The following is a 21,936-nucleotide window of genomic DNA, read 5'->3' as shown; positions in this document are numbered from 1 at the left end:
TAATTGATATGTGATTTTTTTTATTTGATACACAAACTATAGCCGAGAATAATGTTCGCCTTCAAAATAAATCTTCAGATATAAAAAATCGGAAAGACGGATGGATCGAACTCTAATCATCAATGGCATAATAAATCCACCTGTTGAATTCTTTTGTGCATCTTTTTTTTTTTTTGGGGGGGGGGGGGGGGGCGGCATTTCATATCGGGATAAGACTCCCGACTCCCAATCGGAGGACCCGAGTTAGATTCCCGCCCAGTGCTTTCGTCCTTGGACAAGATCTTTTCAGTGGCGGATCCAGGGAGGACCGCAACCGGCACACGCCCCCCCCTCCTTTATTTTTTGTTGAAACAAAAGAAATAAAAAGAAAAAATGGGGGGAGGGTTGCGTGTGCCCCCCCCCCCTTTAATTTTGTAAACGCGCCCCCTCTTTACCGAATTCCTGGATCCGCCCCTGGTTTTTACCACTTTTATGTCCCTCCGGGCGGCCCAGGTGCATAAGTGGGTACCTGGAGTGGCAACTCTGGGGTAATAATAATGGCAGGGCCCTTTGGTGGAACAGTGGTTAGGAAACATTGAATAGGCTACCCTAGATAAATAAGACATTATTATTGTTATCATCATTATTATCATTATCATTATCATTATCATTATCATTATCATTATCATTATCATTATCATTATCATTATCATTATCAGGGGCGGATCCAGGAATTCTGTTAAAGGGGGGGGGGGGGGGCGTGACTAATATTTCTGGTGCCACTTCAGGGTTTCATTTCATTTTTTCTTTTTATTTCTTTTGTTTTTAAAGATAAATAAAGGGGGGGGCATGCGCCTCTTGTGCCCCCCTCTGGATCCGCCACTGATTATTATTACTATTATCCGCCAGGGGGAAACTAACAGCTGTCTTTAATTGCAGCCAGCTGGAACTCCAGCTCTTCAACCTTGCCTTCACCTAGATAATATTCTTAACGCAGTTATTATACCCCGCCCAAATATCCCCAGGCTATAGGCGCCAGTTTCCCAAGTTGTTAACCGTTTAATGTAAATCAACAAAATCCCACAAAATGACCGATTCAAAAACAAATTTCATGATTATAGTACAGCTTTTTATAAGGAAGAAAAGGTGCTACAACATATAATATTCTGAATGTTGATCCAATCAAGTCTGGTAGCAGGGGCGTGGTTGCAGAATGCTGAGTGTTATGCCGGCTTGTTTTGCCATTTCGGGAAATGTAGGTGCCTTCTGGAATGTTTTGTCGAGAAAATCTTCTTTGATAACTTGGCGCCGATACCAGTCGCTAAGGAGGATCTTTTGGAAGGAATAGATGACAGCACACTGCGCTCACGAATGAATAGGTAACGGGATCGATCCATTGATTAGTGAAGCGTCGGTCGCCTTTCTCTTGGGCCATACGCTGGTGGTGTCGCTGGATTGTCGCAATCTATGTGCTACGTGCGGTAAGCGGACGCGTTTTCATGTGAGGCGGACGCATGCAATAGAAAGGAGGGGGTACTACGTGCTTGGTACAACACAAGAAGGGGAACCCAGTTCCATTGCATTGTGTTTCGGGATACTGGCCTGCATTCGTACCGTACCAAAGAGGATAGAAGCGCACGCTTCATATACGTATACTACGTATACAACCTACACTGGGTATTGTGCGTAGGCGCTGTAGATATTTGTTCGCTGAAATTTTCGAGCATGGCGGCCACTAGGAGATTAACAAAAGTAAGCAATTGTTTTCATGAATTTTTTATTTGTTTGCTTGAATGCAGTTTTATAAATTAACCATTCCATTCTCAATTGATACCTGGCTTAGTCCCGGCACTGTTGTTGCCGATATTTAGTGTTGTTGTTTCATAAAGATGTCCTTACCAACCTGTCCTTGTAATGACTACAAAACTAGGCGTGAACACACTGTGTGGTCCCATCTATTCGTGTTCGCGTAACCCGTGTGCTTCTTACATCATTCTGTAGCGCGCCAGAGCCTCTTTATCACACTGCATATTCACATTTTCCCAACCCGGGTACGCGATCGCGACGGCCGACGCCGATGTGCTATGGGTATCATCACCATGTCGATTAACTTCAATGCTTCATGAAATCTCATTTTTGTTGTGGAATTCTCGGAAATGCTAAAGAAGTGAACTTTCGGCAAAATTGTGAAATAGGCCCCAACGCAGTGTGCGTGCATCCGTGCGTTAGCAAGCAAGGGTAGGTCCTAGGGTTTAAAAGGGTTAGGGTTAAGGGTTAGGTAGGGTTGTATTTGTGGTTAAATTGGCCGTTAAATTAGTCGAGGGACATTAGGGAGTCCTTCCGAAAGCAAAAAACGGGAGAAAGGGAGGACGAAAGATGCTATGCTGTGGAAATCGGCCCCACTGCTATATCAATCTCGCGTAAACGCCGTTTGGTGGGACCGCACTCACAAGATACTGTGGAAGGAAGCCCCACCGCACCGCCGTGCTTACCTACCGATGAATGCCACACGGTGGGGCTGAATTCACGAGTATAAACAGGCGAGCTGCCGTAGTATTTGTACGGACACACAGTGGTGGGGCTTATTTCATGAGTATGCCGAACTTTTTGTGCTGGCATACATGTGTGTAATTAAATGGAGAAGACACTGATACTGTATTACTGGGAATAATTTATTACTTTTAACTGTACTGTCACTACCGGTACTGACTACTGTGTAACGTTAGAGTAAAAACCCCAATTTTCATGATTTTCGGCCGGCCTCCAAAATCAGGACACTTATCACCCATCACAAGCCAGCAAATTCTACATCACAACAGACGCATATCACATCGTTTCACATATGACACATAGATAGCTAGATTCTAGTCATACATAGTCTAGATCTGAGTACTGGCACACTCGTTCACCACAGGAAAGTGCCTGAGTCACCTCCTAAAATACCAAATTTCGCCGTCAAAAACGCACAATCAGTGCGACTTTTCCAAAGAGCGCATGAATTACTGTAAAACACGATATTTTCGTGGCATGAGATTTCCGCGAATTGGAGCCAACGGCCTCTTGCCTCATGAAATTTTTGCAAGTTGCCTATAACTAATGCATATAGTGTAAATTAGACAAGAACTTTTGTGTGCATTTTGATTTCATGAATTTTGGCTCGCGAAATTAACGAAATTAAAATGCATGTGAACATTCCTTGTTTTACAGTAGGTCCTGTGTGAAGAATCAAGGTCGCCCAAAAAGTGCTAAAAATTGAAAAATTACGCCGTTCTGTTGGAGATTTTTCGCTTGTCGCAAGCTCAGAGTGTGATGGTATCCTTAAAAAACACAAAAGAAAAACAAAATCTCCCAAGTGCTGATGCAGTGAATAAATGTACAGGGGCTGAATGCAAGTGCCGAGTCAACAAAATTCAGACATGAATGGGTGCCGCAACATCCCCGATGCAACCTTGCGCCAACACAGTATGGCGCGCGCTCATTTTTCAGCGGCCTTGTATGCGTATTGAAAGTGTCTGAATTTTGGAGAGGCTGTCCGAAAATTGGGGATTTGAAAAGGTGATAATATTTGGAGATTTTGTGAAATTTTATGATGTATTTAACAAAATAAATATTGGGAAAATGTTTGATATATTTAGCATACATTGTCATTGATATGATTTTTTTTTCTGCACTATTTTAACAAATATTGCAGAATAGCTTAAGTGTCCAAAAATTGGGGTTTCTGCTCTAGATTAGGCAACTTTACCAATATGGCAATAGGTCTAATGACAGCGTTAGACAGAAAAATCCCTCTGTCCGGATCCAGAGGAATTGTTTTTAATCATTTTTTTTTTTTTTTTTTTTTTGGGGGGGGGGGGGGGCATCTACGATTCTCCGTAGACAGATGGATGCATGCCATACTTCGCTGTAGCGTATGGGGACTGTCCCTAGACGATGGAGAATTGGGCGACGTACAATGTATTTTGCCCTTCAATTTGCGTCTAATTCAAGCACAGTCCTAGATCGGCAAAGTTGAACTTAAAGAGTGAAGTGAACATTTCATGAATATGATGCGCTTGCCAACTTGCAGCTGTTTTAGATATTAAAGACGAGTTGAATTTTCATGGAAAAGGGTGCAGCTACAGCTTGTCGACGTACATCCATACGCTAACACACAGTGGTACCCAAACATATATAAAGTGCATGTGCTGCATGTGCTTCTACAGACGTAACCGTATACAGTGCACTCCCGTTACAACGAACACGGTTATAACGAAATTTCGTTATAACGAAGTAAAACTTCTGGTCCCAAAATTATCGCCATTAAAGTCTATGGTACAAAATTCGCTTATAACGAACACGGTTATAGCGAAATTTTCGTTATAACGAAGTCTTTTCCGAGCAACACTGACAAAGAAAAACAAAAGAAATGTGGTCCGTTATAACGAAATGCGGATCGCTTTCGAAAATACGTAGCGGAACAAGGCATTTACAGCGTCTCTGCATGGGCGAACGCGTCACATCACTGTGTGTTCGCTTGATGTGTCACGCACAGTTTCCGAGGGGAACTTGCGTTATTGTAATACAATAATCTGAAATTGATTAACTATTTGTTTTATTGTTCACATAGCTTTCCAGTGTATGACGAGTATTCAACAAACAGAATATCATATGCGTGGCTTCCTTGTTTTCGTTATATATTGTATTTGTTCGGTTACAACGAAATTTCGTTATAACGAAAGAAAACTGCTGGTCCCGAGCATTTCGTTGTAACGGGAGTGCACTGTACTCTTTGGTGATAACTGATCATGGGTGAATCGGTGTTCGTGCTAGAGCATCCCTCCCTACAACATGCACATTTGAAACATGCAACACTAGGTGATACATAGCCCACTGCTTGGATATAGTAGAAGTGTGTGTGCACTTCTATCCATTTTGGTGATAACTGATCACCAGCGAAACTGTTTCCATGCTTGAGTACAATATCCCCCTAGAGTAACCCATATGACAGCCTTCGGCCTGGGGAGTGGGTTCCTTCCAAAAAATGTAAGCATTATTTGGAAAGACTTACATTGTACTGTACGTTCCTAACCCCTTCCCCCTGATTATTTTTTTCTATACCACTATGCTACCCTTCCCTTGTTTGCTTACGCACAGATGCCCGCACTCACAGTCCAAAACACATTGGAAAGTGGTGGGATAGGCAGGGCATCCCAGGAATTGGGGGGGGGGGGGACATAAGGAAGTCTTGCCCATTATTTACTTATAGTGCAATTTTCTCTCTAAAGTCCTGTCTTTATGCCTTTGAAGCCCTGATTACCAAAAGGGGGGGGGGGGGTGGATATGATTTTTGCTACCCTTTAATGTACACGTAGTAACAAATAAAATTTGTTATACATGTGCAGTGTGTTTGTCTTTCTTTTCAGGCAATTACATAGATCTGCTCTGTTTCAAAAGGAAGTTACATGTAAAGGACGTTGTACCTTATACTTTTGTCATGATCAATGGTGTGACATGCTAATAGTACATACTTTTAGAAGGCCTCAATTACCCAAGCTGTATTTAGACTGGTGAATGTTGTATGCAAGCGTTTTGTTTGTTTGTTTGTTTATTTATTTTTTTATTTGTTTTCGGCGGTGAAGTTTTCATGGGGGTGGGGGTAGGGATAGGGTTTGTAGTGGCTGCGGAAAGCAGATGGCTGTTATGGGTACGAGCCATTAAGGCAGGTACGACTGTATCATTATTCATAATTGTACAGATCACACACACACACACACACGCACACACACACATAAATACTCAGAGCCAATAGTGATGAGTCATCTGTGACAGGAAAAAAGTACTTGCAGCGTGTAAGGGCAATGTGTCATTACCCATTGTAAGTGGTTTGAGGCACATTCATCACCAAGCTCTTCCCAATAATGACGTCAAACAGAATGATATCTCATGTCTCTCGTCTTTGCAGTCACTGGAAATGTGTCATCGCCTCCGGCAAGGGAGGAAGTTATGTTTTCATCGGTGTTTGTTTGTTTGTTTGTTTGTTTGTTTGTTTGTCCGTGTGAAAAATAACTCTAATAAGTTGTGCACGGATTTGGATGAAACTTGCAGGAAAGGTTGACACTGACACAAGGAACAGATGATTAGATTTTGGTAGTGATCCGCAAATTTTTATGGATTTTATGAAGGATTTTTGATACTTTGGCAGGTCGGGTCAATGAACTTGGGAGTTCAAGCTGCGCATTTTTGAGGTTTTCATACGCGCACTAAAGTGCCTGCTCTAGTTTCTGCAAGGGCAAGGCGCGCCGCGCAGCTGAGGGTTCATGACGTAACAAAGGCTTCTCGATTGGGAAATCGGGCGATTTTTTTGGCATGCATAGAGCATATGTATGGGTAGAAATCACTGATCTCTATGGAAGAGCACGATCATCGCTGGAGAGTACAGAAGTAGCTGCTTGGTGGAGGTCTGCGCTCTTAGAGTGCTTTTCTAGTTGAAAAATTTTAAAAGATCACCCTCCTGTTTTGCTTGGTTGGTTTTGTTTGAAAGCTTTACAGTTCTTTTTAATAATGATATGATGGGGAAACTTGCTACAGGTCACACTGATGACTATGCGTAGATGCCTGGGACAGCATGGTCAGTGAAACTTACTTCAGTCTTTGTTAAAGACTGGGGCCCATGTTAAAGACTGCAGTGTATGTACACAGATGACTTGGACTCTGTGGTATAAGTAAAACTTACCCCAGTCAACACTGGAGACAATAGTTGCATGGGTAGGACCTCATGATAAATGAAATTTACAACAATTTACACGAACAACTCATGACTTTAAATACAACAAATGGCTGGGGCCCATGTGATTAAAGTACATTCATGCATATGGCACAATGTGCCTGGTTGATGCCCTTTGCTGACTATTTTCTAGTCACTTTATAGGATGAACCACGAGGAACCAGCATCTGTCGCCTGCTTTCCTGTGTGGGTAGGTAGGTAGACCACTTCACTGGGTTAGCACCCTTCTCTTTTGCGATGAATGAGTGAATTGGGATCTTTTACGTGTGTAAGTTGTGGATCAACTCGCTCACGGAACCATGTCCGAGAGACAAGAGTTTTTGCCCCATACAAGGTTGTACTATAGTACAATTGTAGATGGGACAGAAAGCTTGTGAACACACAACATTGCACAGTCAGACTCGGGGATCGAACCAGGGTGCTTTGGATCGGGAGGCAGAAATGCTACTGACTGAGCCATATCACTGCCCTGTGTGATCAGTGAAACTTTACAGAGCTACAGCAATGTTTCATCGGAGTGTTTTGCATTTCAAAATTATAAATACAAGGCTACTGTACATTGTAACTTGAAATTGCAGACTCATGTGCGTTTGCATACACTTGTTGTTTCTTTGTGTTTCCTATCTGTTCAAGGAGGTCTGCAAACAAATGTTTAAGTTGTGCTTATCAAAAATTGTCTTCAACCAGAGTTACGTTATGTAGGAGTCATATCTGCTTCATTATCACCTGTGATTCAAAAAAAAAAGAAAAGAAAAGAAGCAAAACATTTGTAATCAGTGATTTTATTGCAACTACACTTGCAAATTACATTAGATGTGATGATGATGCTATACCGTATAAATTCTAGAGGACATGCGGACGGATCTGTACGATTTTTTTTTGTTCTCCCTCATTTCCTTGTTTCATTCTTGTTTTTTGTTTGTTTGTTGTTGTTGTTTTTTTTTGTGGAATAATTGATATACTGATAATGAGATCTTGTATCCTGGTTGTTGTAGTGTATAATAGCCCCTGCAGAGACGACGTTACAAGGACACTGGTGGATTGTTGTTGCAGATTTGTCAGCCAAACCATGATATGTTCAGACCAATATCTGAGTGAAAATAACTTGCAGGATTGTTATTGATAGAGTACATCACTTCCTCTGATTTGTCTATGTGGTTGTAACTGAATTCTGTAACTTTCCTGTTCTACATGTACAATGTGTGTATGTCAGTTTCTGATAACCATTCTGTATGCGTGATTTCGATGGTCTAATTGAGAATGGATCGGAGCTTGGCACCGTAAGCTCATTTTTTGGCTTTCTGCTTTTCTGGGAACATTGCCCAATAGTCCTTTCTGTGATTCTTGTCACATGGCTTTATAGTCCAGTCAAAATACGACAAAAAGTGGGTTAACCCACAACTAATTGCAACAGAAACGATTCCACTTGCATTTGACCCGGAAGAGCTATTAAAATAACGTATTAACAGTTCCCTAAAATTCGAGTGGTGGATCAGTGTCTAATTTGCATAAATTCAAAATGGCCGCCATACAACCTGTTTATGCCTATATCTCGGGATACGTAACTAATAGAAAGTAAATTCCGGTTTCTAAACCTATGTTTTTTAGGTCAAGGAATACAATTATGTTATCTGTAGCAACTTTCAAGCATCCCTTTATATAGTTTTTGCATATATTTGCATATAATTATACGCAAAATGGCCGCCATATTGCCTGTGCAAGCCCGTATCTTCGTATACCATTAATGAAGTACACTCAGGAATAAGTCGCTATATATCTGGACCTAAAACCCACAAAAAAAATATATTCTAGTGTCTAAACCTTTGGTTTTTTTTAGGTCAGGGAATACAATTATGATATTAGCAGTAACTTTCAAGCTTCCCTCTATACATTTTTTGCATATATTTGCATTTAATAAATGCAAAATTGCCGCCATAATTCCTCTACAGGCTTATATCTCTATCTGTAAAAGGTACCCAGTGGTGGTGTCTATGGTCTTAATTTTGCTGCTGAAAGTCACTGTTGTAGAAAACGTTCCAATCAGGAATAATTACCTATATTTCACTAAAAATTTGCATATATTTATACATAAATCTATTCAAATTAAGAGTAGCTTATATCCATAAGCTACTCTACAAAAGTTTCATGAGTTTGGACATTTGTTTAGAGAATGTTCTTGTCATATCAGGGTACCATGTCACTCACTCACTTTCTGAATAAAAGACCCAGGGGTCCAGCCCTCACTGAGTATCTCAAGTTCACCTTCCATCCATTCTTACAGACTTTTACTTGGGAGAGAGGAAATTGGAAGACTTTGGGAACCTCTAGGGCCATATCTACAAGCCTTTAGGGACCTCCATGGTCCAGGGAGGCATGATGTTCATATATTCATGACACTAGCAATAAATGCACCTACAGTACTAAGTTTGTTGAAAATTTGACCATATATGTTTTCAAAAAGAGGATCAAAAATCAAAAGTGGCCCCCAATAATTTGGTCCCAGCCCCAAGGCGTGCGCACCTATAAGTAATATTTAAGGTGCCTTTGGGCATCCTGTGGCCTGGGGTGGAGGGGGGGGGGGGGGGGGTTGGAGTATATATATATATATATACAATAGATGACGAAGTATGGTGGTAATGCATTTCAGTTCAACAGTGCTATTTATTCAGACCAAATTTTCGACGGATACATTCGTCTTCCTCAGGATCGACAATGACAATTGTGAAGAAAGACGAATGTTTTCGTCGAAAATTTGGTCTGAATAAATAGCACTGTTGGACTGAAATGCATTACCACCCTAATTCGTCATCTTTTCTGTACTGGTACTAACACATGGATTACAAGTATCATATATATATATATATATATATATATATATATATATATATATATATATACACATATATATATATATATATATATATATATATATATATATATATATATATATATACATATATACAATGTGTAATATTTCGAAAACAAGTTAAACTGCGAAAGTAAACTTAAATCTATATGCAATCTCCAAGATATTCAACTTTGTACATTATACCTAGCTCTGTTACACCAGGGAGGTGGAAGAAAGATGGAGTGTGCTCTTCTGAGTTTCCTTTGAAGTCATGCGTGGCCCCGACAGCGTTTTTTCCCCCTCCCGTAATCCCATTACTCACGCTCGGCGCACTGCAAGTCGTAAATCTTGTGGCGGAAATCACGACGCGAAATGCATTGTGGTCGGGGAATAAAATGGCGTCCTACGGTGTAACACAGAACTCTAGAGTGTATTCTGTAAAGCAGTGGTGTAAGCAGTGGTGGTGGTTCTGGCGATCGTGATTTTGACGGAGACGAGTTTGTTGAGGAGGAATTGCTTTTAGCAAATTCAAAATCACATTGACACAGCAACTTAACGAAATTTGATTTGCAATTGAAACTGAAACTCAGAAAGTTAGATGGGCCTTGGCTTGGAAATTGGAGGCCAAGGCAAGGGCAAGGCTCAGGACACTGTTTAATAGCGCAGCGTCACCTCAGGTACGCTGCCTAGCAAAAGCATACCTAACGTTAGTCCTAGCTAGTAGACTCTAGTATTTCACAAACTAGAATCTAACTAGCTCCAGAGGTGTACTCTACTACTTTTTAATTCAATTTTTTTGTAACGTTAGCATGGGGTAGAGTCAAGCCGATTACCGGTATTTACCGATGAATGATCGAGGGAGAGTGAGGCGAAACACTGTATACTAAGCTCTGTTTTTCCCCCTAAAATATACTTACAGCATCATACATCTAGGCTTTTATAGATATCATCTTTAATTCTCTACGGAAAATTATTATAATCAAGGCTGATATGTCTAATTTACACTTTTTAACACTCAACTTTCCATTCCAATATGTATTTACTAGTAACTCAAATTCACCGAAACAACGGCAACGAACGCTGTCCCGACGCCTACACGGCGGCCCTACAACAATCCGACGAGTACGCTGAAAAGCCCCAGCTCGCTCGGGTGCAGACAAAAAAAAAAACCGCCTCGGTCTCTATGAAGCACTACTTTTACATTCGAACTGTTAGACAACACGCCCGAACACACTCATGTAACTTATATCATTTTGAAGATCAAGGTCAGGCCTACCTCTCTAACTATAAAAAAATTGCGGAAATGTGCGGGATTTCTCATAATCGATACAGAAACAATATGATGACATCTCTAGCGCACAAAACTTACTGCTCAGTAACTCCGTTGTTTGTGTACCGATTTCGCTGGTTCAAACGGCAATCTCCTCAGCACAGTCTGCTGAACCAGCGAAAGGTATCTATACCACGCTACCCAATTCTTGAGCCATAAGTTGTAGCTTTCGAAGGGGGACGTCTTTCACTGAATGTAATAGACTGCCAAAATTTTGAATATGACGTCATATTGTCGGTGCCACGCATCGCTTCAAAGCCCAATTTTTACGAGCGTGTGTTTGTGGAAGGCCTGGAAAGGAGATCATGTTGCGTCACTCTAGTGCGCCGGAGGGTGATGGGTGGACCGATAAGGCCAGATTTTGACATATTTATCACAGAATGAGGGTTGGATTTCAAGACGTTAATCGGTGTAAGACCACTTGATTTTTTCTCTGAGGGAAGCTCTCAGAATGCCATCTCCATCTTTCTTCCACCTACCTGGTTACACTTGGTTCTACTTTTGTGTGTGTGTGTGCGTGTGTGTGTGTGAGGGTGTATGTGTGAGGGGAGTTTTTTTTATAATAGATTCCTTAATTTCGGGGTTCTGGGACCTTTTGGACATGGTGTCTATTTGAACACCTTGAAAGTCTATCATCCTTGGGATGCTACTTGCCTAGTCTGTTGAAAATCTGTCATTACATGGGTTTTTTAAAGAGAACCTGGAAATGGTTTTTGAAAATGTATGCATGACCGACGACCGGACAGTAGAATATAAATGATGGCTATTTCCAATATTAGCTTGAACCTGTTTTGCTGTCTTGAACCTTTGGCTAAGATGAGTTTAAAATCTAATGGATCAAAGTCACTTGATTTCAAGAAAACTTTCTTTCGTTTCCTGTACATTATTTTCATTTTCTAGCTTGTGATAATACAGATACTAAGGTATGTAATGTGATCTCTCAAAATAGAGATCAATGATAAAAGTGAAAAACGAGTATAGCTTACACTCACAGTGTTTTATGTGTTTACCACAAATTCTGGACTAGGATGGTGTGAAATTGCAGTTGATTAATTTAAAGCAAACAGGATCTCGGCTCCATTTCATACTGAAGCGAGGTAAGTCTCACGTTTGTTGCACACTGTGTCGATGTCTTTCGAGAATGCTTCTTATTCCTAGTCACCAATTAGAACAGCATAATCTCACTCCTCACATATTTTAGAAATACAACATTACAAGTGTCTGATATATGGCCCGCATCTGACACTGGTATGGGTTGTGTGCAGTCAAATCTGCTTGCCCTGCAACTATACACTGCCAGTTGCTAACATCCTGTCTTGCAGTTGCATCAGACTTTCTTCAGGAGTTCCTTAATAGCTGCAGCTTTGTCTGTAGTGATCAGAACATATTTGATTTTTTGATTAAACATCTTCCTCAAATCGTCCCAATTCCAATGATTGCATGTCATTTCCCTTCCACTGTTTAACTTGAAGAAAAGCTGCTACCGAGGTGGAGGGAAGGGACCTTTTGGAAGGGTTAGGAACAGAAAATGATGTTATGTATTTTCTTTTTTATCTGACTTAAGACTGCTTTTTCGCCAGCAAAACTGAATTCAGCCTTCATGCTGCTCGCATTTCTGAAAAACAACAACTTTGTGTTGGTGAAAATGTTATTAGTGCGAAGCCTCAATGCAATAGGAAACATTTCTTTTAATAAAGCTGCAGATACAACACGAAAAATGGTAAAAGTAAGACTTATAAGAATTTATATGTGTTGTATGAGCTTGAAGTCAATGAGAAGGATGCTGTTTGTATTGATCGACTGATGAATCCAGAGTACTAGTAATAGAACTGTTAAAGGACATTCCAGACGATTTTCATAATTTCACATCATGTAGTACATAAATCGACAACTCCATGTATAGATTTGTGGAATTTATTGTGGTTCTTGATCAGAGAAACAAGACCTTAAATAAATTACACTGAACAAGGATGATGACATTGGAGGTTCACATATTTCAGAAATGTAGCAGTGTAATTCCATTACAATACCACCTGCTTGCGAGTTCACCTGTGTATAATCTATGCATGCCTTCTTCTTTTGTTCTGCTTCCTTGAGTCCCAATTAAAGCATTCTTATGGTGACTCTGCCATGTCATCATCCTTGTTCATTTCAATTTGTTCTAAATTTTGAAAATATTCTTATTCTTCAACCCAGTTATCATAAATTCTGAAACTCTGTCCTCTGTATAACTAATAGTTATTCAAATGTAAAAATCTGAAAGTCATCCGGAGGTCTCCTTTAAGGCATTTCCTTTTTTTTTTTTCTTTTTCTTTGTATCTGGCTGTAAATCACAATGTTTTACATTTTCAGTGAGTCACTGGGTGAAACCGTGCAAGAATATGACAAAATCCACTTCCATACAAATTATCACGGTCATATGTTGCTCATTGATAAACATGCCTTTACCAAAAGTTTTGCAACAAAGGACACAAGTATCAACTAAGCATGGATGTAAATCATCGCAGGTAAGAAAAAAGATGTTTGAAAAAAACCCTGCTGAATGATTTAAGACCAATTTTTGTGTACCGTAAGCACACTTTGAAAGCTATATGAGATATGTCCAAACTCATGAAACTTTTGTAGAGTAGCTTATGGATAATCATGAACTTGATGATATGCCCCCCCCCCCCCCCTTTGGCAAAAAAAAAAAGAGAGAAGAAATAAAGAATTGCAACATAGACACAAGTAATAAGCAGTAGACATGAGGGCAAATTACAAAACATAATACATTAAATATCATGCAATCATGAAATATTTTAACGATTCCTACTACATAATTTCAGACTTTAATATTTGTGTACCTATTGAGCACACTTTGGAAGATAAGTTGAATTTACAGTTAAATAAAGGTATGTTCTATTCGATGCTACTTACAGTTGTTTTCTGTTTTGAGGCTGTATCTCAAGAAAATGTGAGTACAATGTAATACAATACTTTTGATAAATGCAAGAATATACACACTAGGAGTAGGATAATCATCAAGGTTTTAAATGGTATTATAACAATTTTCCCTTGATATCTTGGATGAGACATTACAGTACAATTAACGTTCTGCAGCTTGTATTCGTATATCTGAAATCATATTCACAGTAGTAATTTGAATAGATTTATGTATAAACATATGCAAATTTTTAGTGAAATATAGGTAACTATTCCTGAGTGGAACGTATTCTACATCAGTGATTCTCAACAGTAAAATTAAGACCACAGACACCATCACTAGGTACCTTTTACAGACAGAAATATAAGCCTGTAGTGGCACTACGGCGGTCATTTTGCATTTAATTGAATGCAAATATATGCAAAAACTGTATAAAGGGAAGTTTGAAAGTTACTGCTTATATCATAATTGTATTCCCTGACCTAAAAAAACAGCTATAGGTTTAGACACCAGAATCTATTTTCTGCGGGTTTTATGTCCAGATGGCGACTTATTCCTGAGTGTACTACATTAATGATATACGAAGATACGGGCTTGCGCAGGCAATATGGCGGCCATTTTGCATGTAATTATATGCAAATATATGCAAAAACTATATAAAAGGATGTTTGAAAGTTGCTATACATAACATAATTGTATTCCTTGACCTAAAAAACATAGGATTAGACACCGGAATTTACTTTCTGTGGGTTATATATCCCCAGATATAGGCATAAATAGGTTGTATGGCGGCCATTTTGAATTTATGCAAATTAGACACTGATCCACCACTCGAATTTTAGGGAACTTTTAATATGTTATTTTGATAGCTCTTCCGGGTCAAATGCAAGTGGAATCGTTTCTGTTGCAATTAGTTGTGGGTCATTTCATATTTTGACTGGACTATTACTCCTGAACTTCCGTTAGTACCCTCTTCCTCATATGTGCTTTTTTTTTCCCCGTTCTTTCTTTCTTTTATGCGTTTTTTTTTTTTTTTTTGTTCTTTCTTTCTTTTATGCGTTTACCTTTGAGGTTGCGAGAGCATTAAATAATTACTATTTTGTTTTATATATTTTTTCTTTATAGAATATGGTGTAGAATGCGACTGTATGTCAGAAATAAATGATAAATTCTGACAAATCTCTGTTCCCTCATAAATATGATTCTCAAAAGTCATTACATAATACAGTGATGCTGATGTCAGTTACAATTCATTTTCCTTTGTAAGCCTTTTACTCAGTTTTTTTCGGTACCACAGCACTTCAATGTATTTTTAAACAGCAGGCAATGTCAAGTCAAATGGCGGAAGTCTCCACGTACCTGCAGAATTGATGGGATGTAGTGGGCATGTTTTGGAGCAGATGATTCCAAATACTGGGTGCGGGAGATTGAATAGCATCGGCATTGGTTTGCTGCAGGTGTTCTGTCTCTGTATGGAAGAGTGTCATCTGTTGATGAGTGAAGGCTGGATTGTGCAAAGTAATAGTCTGAGGCGAAAGGCTCAAGACATGCACATGTACATGTATGACACTTGATTTTGGTGACACTGGTGCTAAGTGGGTTTACCGTTAGTGTGTAAGGTAAAAGATAATTTCCATATGACCGCATAAACTGAATGTTTTTATCTCTTTGAAAGTGGAGGCATGTTTCTAAGAAATGGATGAAATAACACTGTGATAACACAATTTTAGTTTGGTAATGACACAAATGCAGAATATTAAGCAAAAATGTATGCCAGAAGTATTGTATCTTATTGCATACCCAGTCATGGTTGCTATGTAATGATTTCTCATCAATCACATCAGTTACATATAACAGGCCATAGCAGTATCCATCTTGCAAAAGTGAATCACCTTCAGCTTGTTACCGTGCTTGTTACTACCGCTAGGGCACGATCTTGTCATCTTCTACTGATAACGTTCTGCCTATCCATTACTGAATGGAGAGGACACTTTTAGAAAAAAAGGTGTGCACGACAATCAAAACTATTTTACACTTTTGATCTCAAAATATTCCAAAACAAGTACGATTACCATGGCAAATTGCGTCAGCCAGACAAGTTTCTTGGTAGACCCTTTCTGATGTACGGCAAGAAAATTCTAAAGGGCTTTTTACACTTGTAAATTTTTGCTTAGTCCCGTACCAACGGTGGGGCTAAGGGGGGGCCTTTCTGTTTACACTCGTTTTTGCCAAAGTGGGCTAGCCCCAGCGATAATCCCATACTATCTGCCCCTGCAAAATAGCAGGGTTAGCACTGCAATTGCAGTGCCAAGCAAGTGAGTGTAAACAGAATGAAAAAATAATCCTGGGCTAAGCGACGGAGACGAAGTCCGACCCTCACTGACCAATCAGAAACGAGGTAATCAAGTGCTGCCGGTGCGTGCATGTACGTGTACAGCACACAGCGTAATCATGAATATTCATGTGGTTTGGAAAGTAGCGGACTAAGAAATACGAGTGTAAAAAGGTCAATTTTCTCCTTATCCCCGGACAAGAGCTTAGTACGGGACTAATTGGCGAGTGTAAAAAGCCGAAAAAATTGGTACGGGACTAACGATAGTCCTGGGTCAGAGAAAGTCCGGGGTTAAGAAACACAAGTGTAAGAAAGGCTTAAATGGTGGAAGTTGAATGTGGGCCTTTTCTGAGAACTGAACAGTAGAAGGTTCAAATACTAGAGCTAGGGTTCCCTAGGCTTGTGGTTTACACTGTGCTGTATGCTATGCATGGCTTTTGTGTTTCTACACGTAGCTCATCGTTTCGCCTTGGGCTGATATTGAAAGATAGAACACCTGCAATTATACAATAAGTTTGATGCCATGACAACAGGCTAAGCTTTTTTTTTTCAGAACCTAGGATTTTCCTCCGTTGCCATGGCAATTATCATTAATGAATTGCTGTGGTTTTTCACAGATCGAACTGAACTGATTTTGTATTTATTTATTTATTATTTATTTATTTTTTGTTAAACATGGAAAGTACAATGTAGGTATAATGTACAATTGTATGACTGCTTAGCCAATCTTGATCTCTTGTCTTCCATTTGCAGGAGCTAGATGAAATAAAGAGAGGGACATCTCGTGTGTTACGGGATGTGAATGTAGACGAATCAAATATACTCAACTGGGAGCTCCTTATAACGCCGGTAAGTGCAACAAGGTTCGGAGATGGTCAGCTTCCTGACACTCTTGTCAAAGTACTGTATAACCAGAAATGTTTGCATGTTTGAAACTTTTACAAACTTCATGAAAAACCCAGATTTGCTTTTTGCGAAAGCAAAATGAACACAAAAGATTGTGATTGTCTACATATTATGCTTTGAATGCCAGTGGCGATTTGCAATAGTTTCTAATCATGCCGCAAAATTGGCCCTCGGCTCCAATTTGTGATAGTTCATATGGCGAATGTTTCTGGTTTTACAGTAGTCACATGTGCCTTAGTTAGCATTTAGGCTTATTCCTTGTTCTGCTTTGATCTGTGAAAGGTGACAGACATTTCATGCTGGTAGATTTCCCCCTGAATTGAATGTGTAGAGCTGGGGGGAAAAAAAATCACTAAAATTCTTTTGTTTATTCTGTACATGCAGAACATGTCTTCCATGTTTCAACTGCCTCTTGGAAAAAAGGTGTCCAACTTTTGATAAAATATTACAGTACTGTCCTCGATTGAATTATGGGATACAGTACGTATACATGATGTTGTACAATGTATACTGTATGTTATCCTGTGTTGATGATCTTTCTCACTTAAAGGGATTGTATAGTATTGGTGGAGATGAGGATTGGGCTCTTAACTGTTTGCAAGATACATGTACCAAGAAACCACTTATGAAATAGTAGAGAGCATACCATTCTGAGAGGAATTCAAAGTTCATTTGATGAAAATTGGTTTTGGAATGGCTGAGACATCTAAAAATTAAGTGAAACAAAGCGATTGTATTAAAAGGTGGGTCCCACCTTTTATTAGAAATGCTGTTTTTGGATATCTCAGCCTTTTCAAAGCCAATTTTCATCAAATGAATGTTGAATTCCTCTTGGAATCATGAGATTTCTCATTATCTCGCCAAGAAATGTTAGAAACCTGAAGTTAGGTCTCAACCAAAACTATATGATCCCTTTAAACTTTACGTAAAGAAAGCCTGCCTTTATTTTTATACCAATACCCTCATCAAATATCTGCCCATGACATGTACCAGCCCTACATTTACCCATAATGTAATGCAATGGCCACTATTTGCAATTAGTAGTATTGCCTCTCAAACAGTGACACAGGAGTTTATGAAGACGGGATGCTGAATGAGTTATTGCTGTTGACTCACACTATTAAACTTTACAGTCAGGGACTGTGTATAATGCAGTTCATATGTCAGGACGAAGGCTTATATCTATGTGCAAAGTCTGTTAATATCTGATTGTTACTTGGCATAAGAACTTTGTGTGTGTGTGTGTGTGTGTGTGTGTGTGTGTGTGTGTGTATGAAACATCAAGTGAAAATGTACTCCTTGTTCTTAAATGAGAACTTACAATGTAGAATACATCTGTGTTTTTCAAATAAGTTCTAGATAGTTGGGTAAGAAAGAAAAATGTAATAAATGAGCAATGCTTGCACATTTTACGACAAGTCGCACTTTGGATTCTATGCTGCTGACTGAACTATTGAATAAACTCAACATTGATGAGTGAATAGCTCTCTCTCCCTCGTTGTTTACCTATGCATTGTAATTGTTACAATTTATAAAACTTACAAGGCAATCTTTGCGTAGAAAATGATAAAAATCTGGCTTTTTTCAGTTTTGTTCTTTCTATTCCTCATGTTAACAGTAGTAACGTTTATCTTTTCTGATGTGTTTTTTCTACACTCCATACAGAGTAGTCCACCTTTCAACAAAGGTGGCTTCAGGATCAATATAGCATACCCAGCTGAGTACCCATTCAAGCCGCCCAAGATTACGTTTAAGACAAAAATCTATCATCCGAACATCGACGACAAGGGCCAAGTGTGCCTTCCAATCGTCTCTCCGGAAAACTGGAAGCCGGCCACAAAAACGGACCAAAGTGAGTATAGGCGACTCCCATTATAATCAAGTCTTCGGAACCTGCAGTTTTCTTTTGTTATAATGAAATTTCGTTATTATGGCTGAACAATATAGTATATAAAGGTATATAGGTGATGATTTTGGGATTTGAATTTTTACTCTGTTGTATCGAGATTTTCGTTATAGTATAGCCATGACTGTTATAATGGAAGTGCACTGTAGTTTGAGGGGCATTTATAGGGAAGAGAGTGTATTGCACATAAAGAGGTTTCGGTTAGGGATTATGCAATCAACCAGAATTTGATGTGTGAATGCTGTCACCCACTTGTAAAGTGGTATTAACTCGTTTATACTGTGATTTTTCTCTTTTTCTTTTTTTCATTTGAAGTATAATAAGATAAATACAATATGTCAAAGTCCTGAGGCAATGATAGATGGAACTGCACTATTTCACATGATATACTTTTGACCAATCAGTGAAAAGAATCTTAACATGATTTATACAAATTGTATTATATGGGATGGCAGTGATTGGAAACTAGGAAATATTGCACGAGTTAGGGCCAATATTGCACGAACCGAAGATGAGTTCCATTAATTATTAACAGTGGCGGATCTAGGTGGGGGCACACCAGGTGCACCCCCCCCCCCTTTATTTTTTGTTAAAACAAAAGAAATAAAAATTAAAAAAATGGGAGGGGGCGCATGCGACCCCCTTTAATTTTGTAAAGGTGCCCCCCCCCCCCCCTTTATGGAATTTCTGGATCCACCCCTGATTAAAGCCATAATATAATTGTTATCATCTGTAATCATTATTAAGGGCCCCGTCACACTACATCGAATGCCCAATGAATGCCAAGCGAAAGCCCAACGAATTCGAAAATGTGAAGACAGTTTGCATGTCTGACGTTCTTTGAATTCATTAGCTATTCGTAGGGATTCGCAGAGATACGCTGGAGATTTTGGACATGTTTAATCCCTGCGAATCCCTACGAATAGCTAATGAATACAAAGAATGCCAAGCATGTTACGAACTATTCTAGTATTACCAACGGATGTGAACATATCTTCAAATTTTCAAATTTATTGGACATTCGTTGGGCATTCGTTGGGCATTCGCTGTAGTGTGACGGGGCCTTAAACTTAGAAAAAGCACCATACTTCTGAACTTTGAAGTCGACACTGCACTGAAAAACGAGCAACCCTCGCTGTACTTGCATACATTGTATGTGGCAAGATGTTTGGGCACTTGCTTTTATTGTAACAATCAAAGTTTGTGCACTTAGTACATACCAAGCATCCACACCTTTAGCAAGCGCTCACGCAACCGACAAGACAATGCAATACAGTGTATTATTGAACGACCAGTAACAACAGTAGCCTATGGGGAATTAATACATTATTGGCTTCTGCATTTCATTCAATGCACTCTTGTATCGCACAGTAAAAAGTGAGCAGACAACAACTCATTTTTAATGTGCCACTAAAACTTTCTATATAGATGATAATATACAAATGATGCATAGGACAGAGTGGATCAGTGAGAATTGGATGCACAAGTTTAACTTTGGAACTGTTTAGATTAGACTGTTCCTGAAGTTAAACGAGAGCATCCAATTCTGAGCATCCAATTCTCACCGATCCACGAAATAGGCCTGTGCATTATTCATTTTATAAAGTGGGCCCGTGAATTCATGAAATTCAACCCTTTTCCCCATTCTGCGTCTGGTGCTATCTACAACACTATACAAGGCTTGAGCCATGCGTTCGGATTTTACAGGGCGCGTGGCTCTGCATTTGGATTTTACGTGACGCATGGCTCAGTGTGGCTCAGTGCAAATCAATGCATAATGATTGACCAATCAGATCGCAGAGATTCTAAAGCCCATTCTACAATATCTAATAATGTCTCCTTGTTTCTTTGTCTCTTTCTGTGGTCTGTGCAATTTTCCAGTCATCCAGGCCCTGGTAGCTCTCATCCACGACCCAGAGCCTGAGCATCCCCTGAGGGGCGACCTGGCGGAGGAGTACACCAACGACAGGAAGAAGTTCAACAAGAACGCTGAGGAGCACACGAGGAAATACGCCGAGAAGGTGGACTAGCTGGCGGGGACCGGAGAGATCAAAACAAATGTAGCACCAAAATAACGAAGAAGACATAAAAAGAAGGATGTAAAATAGAGGAAGATGGAGAGAGAGAAAAAAAACATAACAAAATCAGAAAATGAGAGAAAAATTCCTCCTTTATGCAATGGCTATATAAGGAATTTAGCAGACTGAGAAAATATTTCTTTAAAATAAGCAGGCAAATCAAACTATGAAATCTTGAAGTATCGGTGCATAGTGTACCATTTTTTGGTAGAAATTCTCTTTTACAATGCTATCTATATACAGTGGATCTTCACTGTGATGTACCGTTCGTTAATTTCTTCTCTTTTTTTTTTTTTTTTGGTGATGTTTTTGCCAGATTAGGGCTGTTCTTTCATTTATCTAGAGAGAGAGAAAGAGAGAGAGAGAGAGAGTGTGAGAGAAAGAGGGAGAGAGAGAGAGAGAAGTAGACTGAGGTAAACCAGGCATTAAAAACCATGTTAATCATACACGACAGTTGCAGGGAATAAACCATTTTGCAAAGCTGTGAACGAGAAGTGCCCAAGGGTGGACAAAACTTGGAGTAGGTGTTCCAGTGGCATTGCTACAGAGAAAGTGGTCTGGTCATATCATTGATTGGCGGGTCTGATGCTATTTTTTTTTTTTTTTGGGGGGGGGGGGGGCGGGAATGGTGAGGGGTTGCGATGGAAACGGGTGGGGAATGTGTTCAATGACAGTGGTAGCTTCTCACGGACTTGGATTACAGCAGTGTACACAACCCAAACCAATTGATGCGTTATTCGGTCAAACCAATACCATAGGAGCTTTATGTCATTTGTTCCTGGAATCTGCGTGGTTCAGTTGAGCAACTAAAAAAAAAAACAAAAAAAAACAAGAAGAAGCAAAGAAGGGCAAGAAACAGAACAACAAG

At 39.5% G+C, this 21,936-nt stretch overlaps 1 protein-coding gene across 1 annotated transcript; it reads left to right on the top strand.

The window, feature by feature from the left end:
- The first annotated feature begins 1,674 nt into the window (after window positions 1–1,674).
- LOC139734708 (ubiquitin-conjugating enzyme E2 L5-like) lies at window positions 1,675–21,664 on the top strand. The gene is made up of 4 exons (XM_071645501.1): window positions 1,675–1,731; window positions 16,932–17,027; window positions 18,750–18,936; window positions 20,872–21,664. Exons 1-4 carry the CDS (start codon window positions 1,705–1,707, stop codon window positions 21,018–21,020), a joined length of 459 nt encoding a protein of 152 aa, XP_071501602.1. The 5' UTR covers window positions 1,675–1,704; the 3' UTR covers window positions 21,021–21,664.
- Window positions 21,665–21,936: the final 272 nt, after the last annotated feature.

The sequence above is a fragment of the Diadema antillarum genome, unplaced genomic scaffold, assembly GCF_040938485.1.
Source record: "Diadema antillarum isolate AM-2024a unplaced genomic scaffold, OU_Dant_1.0 seq00000544_RagTag, whole genome shotgun sequence".
Lineage (NCBI taxonomy): Eukaryota > Metazoa > Echinodermata > Echinoidea > Diadematoida > Diadematidae > Diadema > Diadema antillarum.
Note: the sequence above shows the minus strand (reverse complement) of the source record. Positions and strands in the feature narration are given on the sequence as shown.